The sequence below is a fragment of the Pipistrellus kuhlii genome, unplaced genomic scaffold (assembly GCF_014108245.1).
Source record: "Pipistrellus kuhlii isolate mPipKuh1 unplaced genomic scaffold, mPipKuh1.p scaffold_m20_p_6, whole genome shotgun sequence".
In the NCBI taxonomy this organism is placed as follows: Eukaryota; Metazoa; Chordata; class Mammalia; order Chiroptera; family Vespertilionidae; genus Pipistrellus; species Pipistrellus kuhlii.
The window spans coordinates 36,463,562-36,476,433 of NW_023425562.1; the positions used below are offsets into that span (position 1 = coordinate 36,463,562).

General features: G+C 51.6%; 1 protein-coding gene across 11 annotated transcripts in view; it reads left to right on the plus strand.

Annotated features, from left to right (window-relative positions):
• The window catches only part of LOC118708074 (myelin basic protein), a 77,248-nt gene extending 66,837 nt beyond the window's left edge, over positions 1-10,411 (plus strand). For 2 of the 11 annotated variants that reach the window (XM_045574658.1, XM_045574661.1), the window contains 4 exons: positions 621-656; positions 1,044-1,076; positions 4,753-4,872; positions 8,132-8,329. In XM_045574658.1, coding sequence (XP_045430614.1) covers positions 621-656; positions 1,044-1,076; positions 4,753-4,872; positions 8,132-8,314 — 372 coding nt within the window. In that variant the 3' untranslated portion in view covers positions 8,315-8,329. Of the gene's footprint in view, positions 1-620; positions 657-1,043; positions 1,077-4,752; positions 4,873-8,131; positions 8,330-8,992 lie in introns of those variants that run through there. The other 9 variants (XM_036419036.2, XM_036419038.2, XM_045574659.1 and 6 more) reach the window with 5 other exon arrangements.
• Positions 10,412-12,872: the final 2,461 nt, after the last annotated feature.

Genomic DNA, 12,872 nt, shown 5'->3' on the forward strand with positions numbered 1-12,872 from the left:
CAGAGAGGATCCATGGGAACTCTGTAATTTCTGTGCATTTTTTCTTGAAACTTAAAACTGCTAAAAATAAATAATAATAATAATAATAAGTCTTAAAAACAAAAGCAAAGCCGCAGTCTTCTACTTGTAAACTTTCTGTGCGGCTAACATTTTTAAATGATACTTTCCATGTTGGTGAGTTTTCAAAGTCACAGACCAGGTGGCGCTCCTTCAGAACCTGCATTCCAGGGGACACTTACTTCCTGCCCCCGAAAGGGGTGGCGGTGACGTTCACGGCCTCCGTCAGTGTGTCCGGACTGTGCCCAGGAACACATGCCAAGGCGAGTCCGTTTCCTGGCTTAGAGCCTGTTGGTTCATTTTCAATTCTCCCAAGCACCTTCAGAGACTTCTGGAAGATCTGAATACCACTGGATATTTTCAAACTCTCAGATCCTCGGTACTTCTCACTCAGCTGGGGCAGAAAAAGGGGAGCCGGGCAGAGGGATGGCCCTCACGTAATAGGTCGTGGACACTGTCAGAGATATGGGCTACTCCCAACCACACAGGAGTTTCACAAACAGGGTCAGGGCTGCTCTGCAGGAGGGACCCCACTGCCGCTCACCATCCCTGTGTCTTTGCAGGTGACGCCTCGCACACCTCCTCCATCACAAGGAAAGGTAAGACCTCTGAATATCTTCATTAGTCATCACTTTCCTTACAGACCTTCCCTGAAGCTCCTCAGTGTTCCAAAGAGAGAGTTGGGCTCATGGCTACCTGACTTGATCTCATAGTTTTGCCAAGTGGGTCCCAAGTAGACATGCTGAGATGCATGACGTCTGCTCCTCCGACAACCGTGCAGACAGTGCTAATCAATCCCCGTTCACTTGTTCTCTGAACCCTCATCCTAAATCCTCCCTAGAAGCTTTAGGAGGCCACTGCCACCCCCTTGGACGGGACACGTGCACAGTCTCAGCATAGGCTGCTGTGATTGTGTTTCTTCTCTATTAAAAGGACTTTTTCCTGCACTGATCACAATGTCATTATTTCTTTCTTTCCCCATCCAGGGGCGAGGAAAGTCCCTCAGCAGATTCAGCTGGGTAGGTGACAATTGCATGACCGTGCGGCTTCTCCTCTCCCGGTCCTCGCAGCCACTGGGAGTCTGTCCGCTCAGTTTCAGTTGCCTAACGGTCACTCCCCCTTCCTTTCCTCGCAGCCCAGCTTGTCCCCAGGACCCGGGATGCATTCTCCTTGAGGGGAAATGAGCAGCTGTTGCAGCAGCCAACCTCCTTTCCGCATAGGTCATATCCCTGCTTCCTCCCACCGGTGACAGGCACCCCAGGGCCAACAACCATTCTCCCACAGGCCCCCACCAGTCCCGTGGGGCTCCCACCAGGAAGCACCACTGCAGTGTGGGCCTGTGGCTGACGCACCATCTACATGGTCAGCCTACCCCCAGATGGTGACTTTTCAATGAGGAAAAATGGCCCTAGCTGTTTTGGCTCAGTGGATAGAGCATCAGCCTGGGGACTGAAGGGTCCCAGGTTTGATTCTGGTCAAGGGCACATGCCTAGGTTGTGGACTTGATCCCAGTAGGGGACATACTGACTTATAATGACTTAACTCACCCAAAACATTGGTTTTTTTTTGTTTGTTTGTTGTTGTTTTTTTTTTTTTTGTGTGTGTGTGTGTGTGTGTTAGTAATAACTACAGCTTTGATATCAAGTCAGTCAGGAAAACCTTCTGAGGAATTTTAAACTCTTGAACACAGAACAATTTTTTAATGAAGACCTTAAAGAGGCAATTTGTTCACTTTTTAGATACTAGTGAAATTTAGCATCTGAACCAACTTAAAATATTCTAACCAAATATAGTCTTTTGTTACTGGTTAATATTAAGTATTATTCTTTGTTTATAAAAATTAGAATTTTCAGAATAACCTCTAGGCCAGGGATGGGGTGTGTCTTGGGAACACATATCCTTAATCTCTAGTACAGGCCACATATACGAGATGCCCAATTAATAGGCATCATACAAATGAATGAGAGAAGGTTAAAAATTTTAAAAAGAAAAAGGGAGCTGAAGCTGGTTTGGCTCAGTGGATAGAGCTCGTGCCTGTGGTCTGAAAGGTCCCGGGTTCGATTCGGGTCATGGGCATGTACCTTGGCTGCAGGCACATCCCCAATAGGGGGTGTGCAAGAGGCAGCTGATGGATGATTCTCTCTCATTGATGTTTCTAACTCTCTATCCTTCTCTCTTCCTCTCTGTAAAAAAACAATAAAAATATATTTAAAAAATAAAAAAGAGAGAGGGAGAGAGGACTGGAGGGAGGGGAGATGCCTGCAGAGATAAGGTAGAGAAAAGATTTCATAAAGCCCCTGGTTTCCTCCAACACATCCTGATGTTGAATTATGAACTGATATATTTGCTGCAATTTTACATAAATATACTTGAGCCTTCTCCTAACCAAATGACTTTGCAAACAGGTAACGATAATATAGAAATGGCCCTGGGCTAGCTCTGACCGACAATTAACCATTGACTTTCTGTGCCAGGAGGAGACAGAGATGAGACTGAAGGGTGAAACCCACTTTTGACCCAGAAACCTTGTGTTGGTAACTGCGTGCTCTGCCTCTTAGCTTTGCAGGCGCCGACTCGGGGCTTCACACTAAGTCCCCCTGCACGTGTTGGCAGCTGGGTCCCAGCCTTCTTCCCCCCAGATCTCCCCAGGCCGCCTCCACCTGCCGTTAACCAGAAAGGCCTTTGCTCTCCTCCACCCTTCGTTTCTCCTCCTGTTAATGTGCGCTACATTTTATTTTCCCCCAAGCAGACTTCTCCCCTGCCTTCCGTTTGTTGCCTGCCTATCTGTTTCCAACAGCTCAGACTGCCTTCCTCTGGGGAATTCTCAGCCCTGCTAAACCACTCGTTGTGCTTTCTGATAAATTCTAGGTCGTTCAAAGCTATAAATGACCATGAATCTGAAAGGAGGAAAAGTCAAGTACATTATTAATCCGAAAACCAATCCTTGGATTTAGTTCTCAGAAGCTCTTTATTTTTGGAGAAAAACAGGAGAGCAAGACAGGCTGAGTTTGTGTCCGGGTGGGGAAGTGTGGCTCCCTGTTTGTGGTGCAACAGCCCCTCACTGTCACCCGCCCCTCACTGTCACCCGCCCCTCCGGGTCCGTCCTGGGGAGCGTGTGTCTGTGGACGCCTCCAGGACTCAAGGGCAGCGCTGGCATTTCTCCAGCAGGGGGCTCAGCCCTCTCTGCCTCCTCCCCTGCCCTTGCTCCACTCCATAACCTTGAAACGGATCTTCACATGAGAGCAGCCGCCTCAGACCCGGTGTCCAGTGTCCGTTCTCCGGCCTCGGCTGAGTGAGAGGGACAGTGCAGACACTGCTTGTGTGATGGGATCCTGGACAGGTGGCTCAGTCCTGCCCAGCTGAGTGACAGGCATGACCTGGGGGAACCTGAGCCTTCAACGCTCAGCTCCAGTACCTTTAACATACCGGGCTGGGTGAGGTGGTTCCCGAGGCCCCCAGCACTCAAACACTCTTATGAGATTGTAGGCTGAAGGGGTTTGTGGGTCTCGATCAAGAGATGGTTTTATTTTTTTCCCTAGAATTCTTTGGAGAGAAACACCCTCCTATTTCTTGTTGGCCGAAACAAAGGGAAACCTCAGACCCCATCCATGGAGCAGAGACTTACCCTGGGATGTGGGCAGCTGGGTCACCTCCTGTGAGCATTGTCCCTACGCCTGGGACACTTCACTCCGAATGCTCACATGCGTGTGTCCACACTGCAGTTTGTCCCGTTTCTTTCCCATGGGGAACATCCCGGGGAAACTGACGCATTTGAGAAAAGGTTGGGGACACAGACTTTCTCATATTCCTACTATCTTCTGCCATGGCTTCAGCCCACAGAGGAGATTGTCTCCAGCCCCTGTGGGGAGGGCAGTGGGCAGAGACAGGGATGGAGGCCCTCCCCCCATGAGGACCGCAAGTTCAGAGCTTTGTTCCCAGAGCAGGGTATCCGTTAACTCACGGATGCTCACAGCAACCAGCGAGGAAAGGGCTGTTCTCATCCACATTTTATAGAGGAGGAAACGGAAGCTCAGAGAGGTTCCCACACGTGCCCGAGGTCACACAGCGAGGGAGCAGGGGAGCGGAGGCCATCCAGGCTGCCGGCTGAGCCCTGGTGCACGACGCAGGGGTGTGGCTCACCTGCCCAGACCTGCCCCTTCATGGCCCAGGTCTACACGCTCACCCAGGCCCAGGTCTACACGCTCACCCTTGGGACCATGGTTCCTGGCACAGCGGGAGAGGCTCATTTGGAACAGAGAGCAAGAGTATCATGCTCACACGTTAGAAAGGTGTGGGCTGGGAATCTCACCTCATCCCAAGCCGCCTGCCTGAGCTCTCCAGGAGACGGAGTGAGTGTGAGCACAGTCCTTGCAAACAACCCAGACTCAGCGTCGGCCTCCTCCAGGCCCCTCTGAGGAACGACCACTCTGGGTCCCCTTCCTCCAGGCGCGTGTGGGCAGAGGTTCTCCGCCTGTCCTAAGACCTCTGCTGACCTTCTCTTGAGGACCAGGCAGTGAGAAGCAGGGAGGCCGCTGGTGTAGAAAAGGCCTCAATCTTTCAAATGAAAGCATTCGGGCAACTCATAACAGAGCCCTGGCCCAGGCCAGGCCAGCGCTGAGACAGGCCAGTGGAGGGCACTGCTCCCTCGGGTCCCCCGGGCCTGGCTCTGACCGGAGCTGTGCTCCTCTCTTGCAGGGAGCCGAGGGGCAGAAGCCTGGATTTGGCTACGGGAGCAGAGCTGCCGACTACAAATCTGCTCACAAGGGACTGAAGGGCCAGGACACCCAGAGCACACTTTCCAAATTCTTCAAACTGGTAACGTAGCCACCCTGGTCCCGGGACAGGCTGGGCGGGTGGGGTGGCCGTCCAGCCTCCTCACTCCGTTCCTCAGGCGTCTCATTAAGCAGTGAACCAGCAAGGCCGGGCCCCTGGGGCTTGGGGACAAGATGGGCCACAGGCCACAGCTGAGCTGGGGGAGTCTGTGGGTGCTGACCCCACCTGGAAGCCAGGGGCACCTGAGGCAGCAGATCTTCCCCTCCCAGGAAATGAGCAGGACCAGGTGATGGGGTGGGGATGGTTGGACCAGGTGAGAGACCTCAGAAACCACAGCCTGTATGTCCCATTGGTTATGACACTGGGGTCTCACAGGCCCAGGACCATATTTGTTGCCCAAGAGCCCACGGCCTGCAACCTCTGAGCCTTGGTTTCCTGTTCTGAACGGGGGCACGTGGGGAAAGCGCTGTGACAGGAAGAGGTGGTAAGAACAATGTGGTCACAAGTGCCTGCAGGTCACTCGCAGGGATGGCAGCTGATGTCATTGCAACTCATAGTGACAACCATGCTCAGACACCCGAGCTCTCAGGACATCCTTCTGGTCAGCAAAGGCTGCGGTGCAGGTCTCAAGGGGCCATTTCCCCCGACTAGGCCTTAACCTGGACCCACTCTCGGTGTCAGAGGGGCTGAGGCCTCACTCTGTCCCAGACCCCTTCATGACTTGTGGAGGTCACAGAGGGTCCCTGGCGCTGACCCCCTCATGCTGGGGAGGGTCACGATGTGGGCCCTGAGAAGCATCCCCATGGACAGGCTTTGCCTGGAGCTGGCCATACAAGGGCCTTGGGAAGGGACCGACTTAAAGGTGCTCACAGAAAATGGACAAAATACGTGTCCATTTTCTGTGACCCCCATGCAGGAAGAGGTTGAGGGTGATGAGGGTGCATGTGCTTCTGCATCCAAGGTGGTTACCAGGAGAGTGGCCAGATAAGGCCGGGGGAGCAGGTGACAGCCAAAGGGCAGGACCCTGCTCCCTGTGAGCTCCAGGCAACACCGGGTCAGGGCTAATCTCTGCCAACAGGGCCCTGCAGCCCAAATCCCCACTGAGGGAGGTCTCTGGCCCTTTAGCTGGTTCGCTGAAACATCAAAAGTTTACAATTTGGTGGAATAACTTGGTCTGTAATCCAAATACCCTTTGATTTGCCCATCTGCCCTTTAACCCAGTATGAGTCATGCGTGTGGTGTGTCTGGGTTTGGGAGACCCGTGCCGAGTCCATGCATCCAGACCTGGTGGTGCTGGGCGCACAGGTGGTGTGGACAGAGCAGGCGCCACCTTTTAGGGAAGTCACAGCTGTTCAGAGGAAGCCTTAAAAACACGCAGTGAGTGGTGAGTAGCCGAGCTGCTCTCTGGTTTAATGTCAGGGAAAATGTTGGCAGATCCACTCCTCAATGTAACTACGAGGAAGGAAGTGAATTCCACCCCAGATGGAGGCTGTTGTGACCCACTCACCTCGATCTGAAATGTGGCAGAGACGGGCAGATTGGACCTACCAGGGTGTTGGGTCCAAACCCAGCCCTGCCCTCAGCACAGCCATGTTCCCACCTGTGGCCCAGAGCCGCCGGGGGTCAACCAATGGGATGGCCTGCGGTGCCCGGGCCCTTTCTGGGCTGCCCCACGACTTCCTGCGCCCGAGGCTCCCGGGGAGGAACCCAGCTTTCTGCGGTTGTAGCAATCTCCTTCTTGTCCGAGAAGTGCAGGCTGTCCTCACAGAAAATGGACAAAATACGTGTCTGGGGACCTAGTTACTGCGCTAACCAGATCAGTGTCTATGAATCATTTATGAGTGACAACCAACTGGTGAGGGGAGGGCACACTGAGCAGGGACTCTGCTGAGGAAACACCCATTTATACCTCCCACAGGTATTGGGTATGGAGCCCATTTGTTCCTTAATGAGGGCCACTGTTTCCCTAAAATCCTTCTTATAGGCAGTAGTTTAGAAATTCTAAAATTTCTATACAGTTCAAGGGAAGCTTCCATTTATCAAATTAAAAGAAATTTCAATTAATATGGTTTTAATTCAATTTTACCACCTAAAAATCCATCCGCTGTGCTACTCTGATCACATGGGGGCTGAATGTTCAACCTGGAGCAGTTAAAACAGATTTTAAGAGTCCCCCAGCGATGGGAGGCCTCGAGGCAGATGAGTGGAAGTGGTGGGATTTGACAGTAGTTAAGGTAGCAGCGTGCCCCCTGTTTTTTTCTCCCTCCTCCTCGTTCACCATAGAAAATCAGGGGTGAGAGGAAAGAGTGGGAGGAAGATTCCACTATCTGGGGCTGATGGTGGGAAACCGGGCAGAGAACACTACATCTATCCCAGCCACTTGGAGCCACCCCGAAATGTGCAGGAGTTTCTCATTCCCACGCACCTGAGCTGAGCTGGCACCCATTCCTACCCAGAGTGTGTCCCAACAACCCTGACGTGTAAAAGTGGAGAGCGGTGACTTTGCCGAGGCCTCCGTTCTGTCCCTGCCCTAACACACAAATCAGTCTGACCTCGCCCCAAGCAGACCAGTGCCTTAGGCAGAGGGTTGAAAGTGGTACAAACAGGACAGAGGGAAGCAGGAGGCGGAGCGCCAGAGCTCCCCCAGGGCTGAGTGACTGGGAAGTGACCTCCCGTCTGAGCTGCAGCTCCCACATACTATGAGGGTGTGAAAGCTACCTCTGGGCTGGGCTTTCTCGTTCCTCAGAGAACAGGTGGAATGGATTTGGCTCATGGTAGGTACTCCGTAAATCATAGGTACACGAACAGAACATAAAACCAGGAAGCCCACCAGCTTCATCTGAACAGGCGCCATCCAGAGGGTAAATGGAACCTCACTTAAGCTGCTTCGCAAAGGATATCGGAACAGAACCCATCCCAGCACACGTGTGCTTTGCTGTATGAGTAGTGGTTCCGCTGTGGTCGGGAATGAATCACTCTATGGGATTCCTGGGGTTAACCTCTTGGAAATTCAGAAAAAGGAGAGGCTCTTCAGACTTCCCCGAGGGCAGCTCTGAGGGGAGGTTCACGGCTCCCACAGGAAGGCTGCAGCCCTGAGTGCTGCTCCAGACACCCCCCGAGGCCCGCCTGCGGGCCACACGTGGGGAACACAGATTTGGCTAGACCGCATCAGGTCAGTGCTCACTGTCTGGGAAGCAACATATTCCATGGATATCTTGCTTCCTGGGGTTCACTCTAAAGGAAATCTCTGTTTTGAGAGATTGATTTTTCAGCTGAGATTTAAGGAAAAGGGGAAACCCAGGGAGGAAGAGACCAAAATTGGAATGCAAAATTAGCGCGTTTCTCCCATGTCCTTCTCAATGACATGAGTGACCAACTGTATTGTCTTCTCAGAGAGTGGGCATTCACCTCTGAGCCACCTCCATGCTGCGGGCCCTGCACAGATGTCTATGTCTATGTCAGTGAAGACCAAAGTAAAAAATAATAATAATAATGATAATAAAATAAAAATTAAAAAAAATTTAATTGTACAGAAAACATGTCCATTCGTTGTTTTAAGCCCCAGGTTAAGTTAAAGTTTGCTGACAGCCCCCCTGTAGGTTAGTCTGTCTGGGCGAGGCAGATGAGGGGCAGACAAGCATGGACATGGACATGGCCCTTTTGCCTCCATGTCATTGAGATGGACATGGGAGGAACACGCTAATTTTGCATTCAAATTTTGGTCTATTCCTCCTTGGGTTTCCTTTCACTGCCCCCTCTCTCCATCCCCTCATAATCCTGTGAGGTTCAGCAACTGGTGTGTCACTCCAGGGGTGAGATTGTCCCTGTCCCTGTTTGCAGGCAACTTCCCTCCATTACCCTGGGAATTTCTAGCCAAAACCAGGAGGTGCTCACTCCGAGCATACTAATGAAGACTGAGCTTTTTCACCTGGAACTGAATTTCTAGCCAAGAACATCCTGGGAACTGAATTCCAATGATTCTTCTGAAGCCCTGAAAATTCAGCGCTTGTTCAGGGAGTGGTGACAGGTGCAGCGAAGACACCTTTATGTGGCTTCATTTCTAGCCACAGACCCGGTGGCAGAGCGCCCCCAATGGTCTCCAGGAAAGAGGAGCATGGCCACGGTCCAGGCACTCACCTAACACTGTGTTTCCTCTTCTCAGGGCGGAAGAGACAGCCGCTCTGGATCGCCCATGGCTAGACGCTGAGCCCTGACTCCTGTTCGAGAACCCTGTCCTGGCTTCCTAATAATCCCGCCCTAGGATTTAACACTGTCCCATCCAGCCCACCGCTCCTTCTAGACACGACTTCTCGCTAGTGCCTTGGCCTGAGCGCACAGTCGGGCCGGGCACACCGCATCCTCCTGGCAGTTTCTGGCCCACGGCTGCATGGACAACACAAACACAAAACAGTTCCACTGTTCCGACTCTGTGTCTGAAGACAACGTGTCCCGGAGTCTCATTCCGCAGCGACGCGCCGGGCGCCCCCAAGCCCGGCCTCGTCCCTCGGACCCTCCGACCTTGGACTTGCTTTGCACTCTGACCCACCCCCGGCTTCAGGCACTGCTGGGAGGCATTGCTGTGACACAGGACACGTGCGGGTGGTGGGCCTGCGGCCACGCTCCCTCCAGTTCCTATCCCTGCCCTGTCTCACCTCCTAAGGCCCCTTCCCCTCCTAACAGGACTAGGCAGCAGGAGTGGCGTCACCCCCACGGGAGCTTTGGTATGTGGATGCCGGTGGGCAGCTTGGGAGAGAGCAGAGTGGTGGGCGCAGAGGCCCTGTGGGCTGCTCCCACGCCAGGTGGGCTGACCTCGTGTTGGATGGAGAGGGGAAGGAGGCAAAAGGACCGGCAGTAGCCTGGAGCAGGAAACAGGCGAGGACATAGCGGGGACCAGAGTGGCCCCTCCAGAGCCCTGTTTCGTCACCAGAGCCCGGCTGAGAGCTCGGGGAGACCTGCACAGAGAAAGCGGACCTTAGGAGATTTTGGGGTGGCCGCACGGTGTCACCCTGGTCACTGGAAAGCCAACCGTGACAGGTGGCATGCTCAGCATGGCAGTGCACATCGCAAACACTAACCTTGTGGAACAATAACCCTCCGTGTGCTTACATCCTGGGAGTGAATGTGCTGTGTGACTAGGCTTAGTAGGGCCCATCCCTGATCACCATGAACTTACCCGTGCCCCTGGCCCTGCCCCTGCCTCTGACCCTGAACTTAATCCTACCGCTGCCCCTAATCTTGCTCTTGCCCCTGACCCTGACCTATAGCTGGGCCTGACTACTGAGGCTAGAAAAGCTGTCCTCTGCACAGTACCCTTCTAATGTGAGCGGACACCCCCTGCCCCTCCATAACGTACTGATTGTGCCTTTTGAGTTTTAGTGCCTCTTCTCAGCCTTCCCTCCAGACCCCTGCAACCTCCTTTTCCTGTAGAATGAAGATGAGGAGTGGCCTCCATAAGGCCCCTCTAATTCCATCTAATCCTGAATGTTGAGTGTGGGTTTATATAATGTCTATTAACTCATAGCCTCAGTGATGAGAGGGTAACAAAAAAAAACCCAAAACAAAAAACAAAAAAAAAAAAACCTTTCGTAAACAAAACCTCCAAACTGCTCACTCTGAGCGGTCTGCGTGAGCTGATGTTGGTGTGAGCCCCATGCAGATGACCTCGGCAGCAGCCGTGGCTGTCACGGGGAGAACACATTGTCCTTGAATAGTGACATAAATAAACATTTAATGATTCTCGCACGGGGTCTCTTATTTGCGTCTGTGAAACGTGAGCCCACATGCCGCCATCATCACATCTGAGCAAACGTGGGCACGGACCTGTGGTCACGGCACACAGCCGGCCGCACCTCCCGCAGGTGCGATGTCATCGCATGGCTCACACATGGATGAGAGAAGGTGGGGCGGGTCACCGTGAGGGCGTCGGTTCTCTGATTTACCACGAAGAGAATCTTCAGGTTATCTTTAAACCAACTTTTTAAAAATATATTTTTACTGATTTCAGAGAGGAAGGGAGAGGGAGAAGGAGAGGGAAAGAAACATCAACGAGAGAGAATCATTGATTGGCTGCACACCCTCTACTGGAGAGGGAGCCCACAACCCGGACAATGTGCCCTGACCAGAAATCAATCCATGACCTCCTGCCTCATAGATCAATGCTTAACCATTGAGCCATGCTGGCCTGGCTAACCATCTTTTACATGCATTTACCAGTGAGTACCCTGCTCATGTGAAGTAAGGAATCTCTTGACAAATTATTTTTTGCCACATTTTATCTTGCAGAGACATTGACAAGTGATTTTGGGAATGTTTGTTTATAGTTGATTTTATACAAGAATTCTCTTTCAAAAAGATCCACTAAAACGATTTTTTATTTTGCTTTGCTTTTGACACCACCACAGGTTCCCTTCTGCCTCGGTAGCAGTGGTGCTGAGCTCTGTGCATCTGTGAAATTCAGCAAGGGCAGCCCCGGCAGGACAAGGGCAGGGCCCCCAGCCCGGGTCTGCCGGAGCCCACAACCTCAGGGAGCGTGTGCAGCCACACTCAGAAACAGGCAGCCCCACGGTGGGGCCGAGGGACTCCAAGCCAATACTGACCAACCCTCTTCCTTTTTACTTCTCTTCCCAAACCTCCTAGGACAGAGGAATTTGGAAAATTATGCAGAGATAATTAATATATAAATGGTCAGTGCCAGGGCTCCGCTAACCTGAGGCCCCAAGTCACCTTGCATCTCAGATTTGCACAAGATGCTGGGCCAAGTCATGCCTTCGTGTTTAAATGCAAACACTCTCACATCGTAAGAGCCAAGTATCCTGGGAAATTCATTGGGAGAAGCACTTCAGGTAGTTGAGCAATCCACTATAAAGAGAATACATTTCCCATAATCTGATCACTTGAAATAGTCCCATCCCACCACCCCCATATTTAAAAATGATTAGAGCAACACCCCTCCCCCCCTTCCCCAATCAGACAACGAGGTGGGGCAGACTCTTAACCAGCCTCTCTGAGAAAGTCCAGTCACATCACTTTCCTCCCAAAGTGTATGGAGTCCCTACTCTGTGCTAGAAACAAAGGGAACCAAGACAAAAATCCTTCATTTACTATCTCAACAAGACAATGACTCAATAAACCACCAACTTCTCAAAGTTTGAAAATGAGACACCCCCCCCTCACAATTCACTGGAGGGGGTAGGAGGGAGGGGGGGTAGGGGAGGACAGGGGAAGGTCACTGGGGGGGAAAAGGAGACATACGCATTATTTGTAATACTTTAAACAATAAAAAAAATTTTTTTTTTCTTCAGTGGTGAATCAAGAGTGAATCACTTTGTCATTTTAGAACTGGTCAAACAGATTACAAATTTAGACTGAACACAGAAGCCATCATGCTGTAAAGCACTACACATAATGGTTAAACAGCAAAGCCTCACCGTGACGGCCTGCTGCTCCTGCCGCTGATGCGGCCACTCAGTGTCCAGTGTTAGCGCTGAAATATTGTATGAGGCAACCGTAGAAAGCGGGTGGGTGTGAGAGGACGAGTGTGGACTCATTGGTATGACTGAGGAAGCCCGTAAATTCAGATGAGATCAGCAATGACCAAGCATGACATTTGCTTAGAAACCTCCCCAAGGCAGAGACTGCTTCTTTAAGAGGGATATACAGGGTTTCTAACTCTAACCAAAAGTCTGCCCCCCACACACACTTTTTAAATGATGAAGATGCCATTAGATTTTGAAATGCTAATTTTCACTAGAATAAGGTAAAGACACGGAGGCCCCAAGTGTATGCAGGCATTTCTGAAATTCTATTCTACAAACTCCAAATTACCTGTGTCACACGATTAGAGATAAAGTGGCAAAACGTTTAGGTTCACAAGTATCAACTCTGCCTCACTTTGTACAAGACAGTCTAGAAAAAAGAAATTAATTAGCAACAATTGACCGTTGGATTAACTTTTTCTTGGTGGTAGGGGGGAGGGTAGAGTATTGACTTTGAAATACACTTTTGGGTAGGGGGTAGATATGCAGAGAAGGCATGAGATCTCT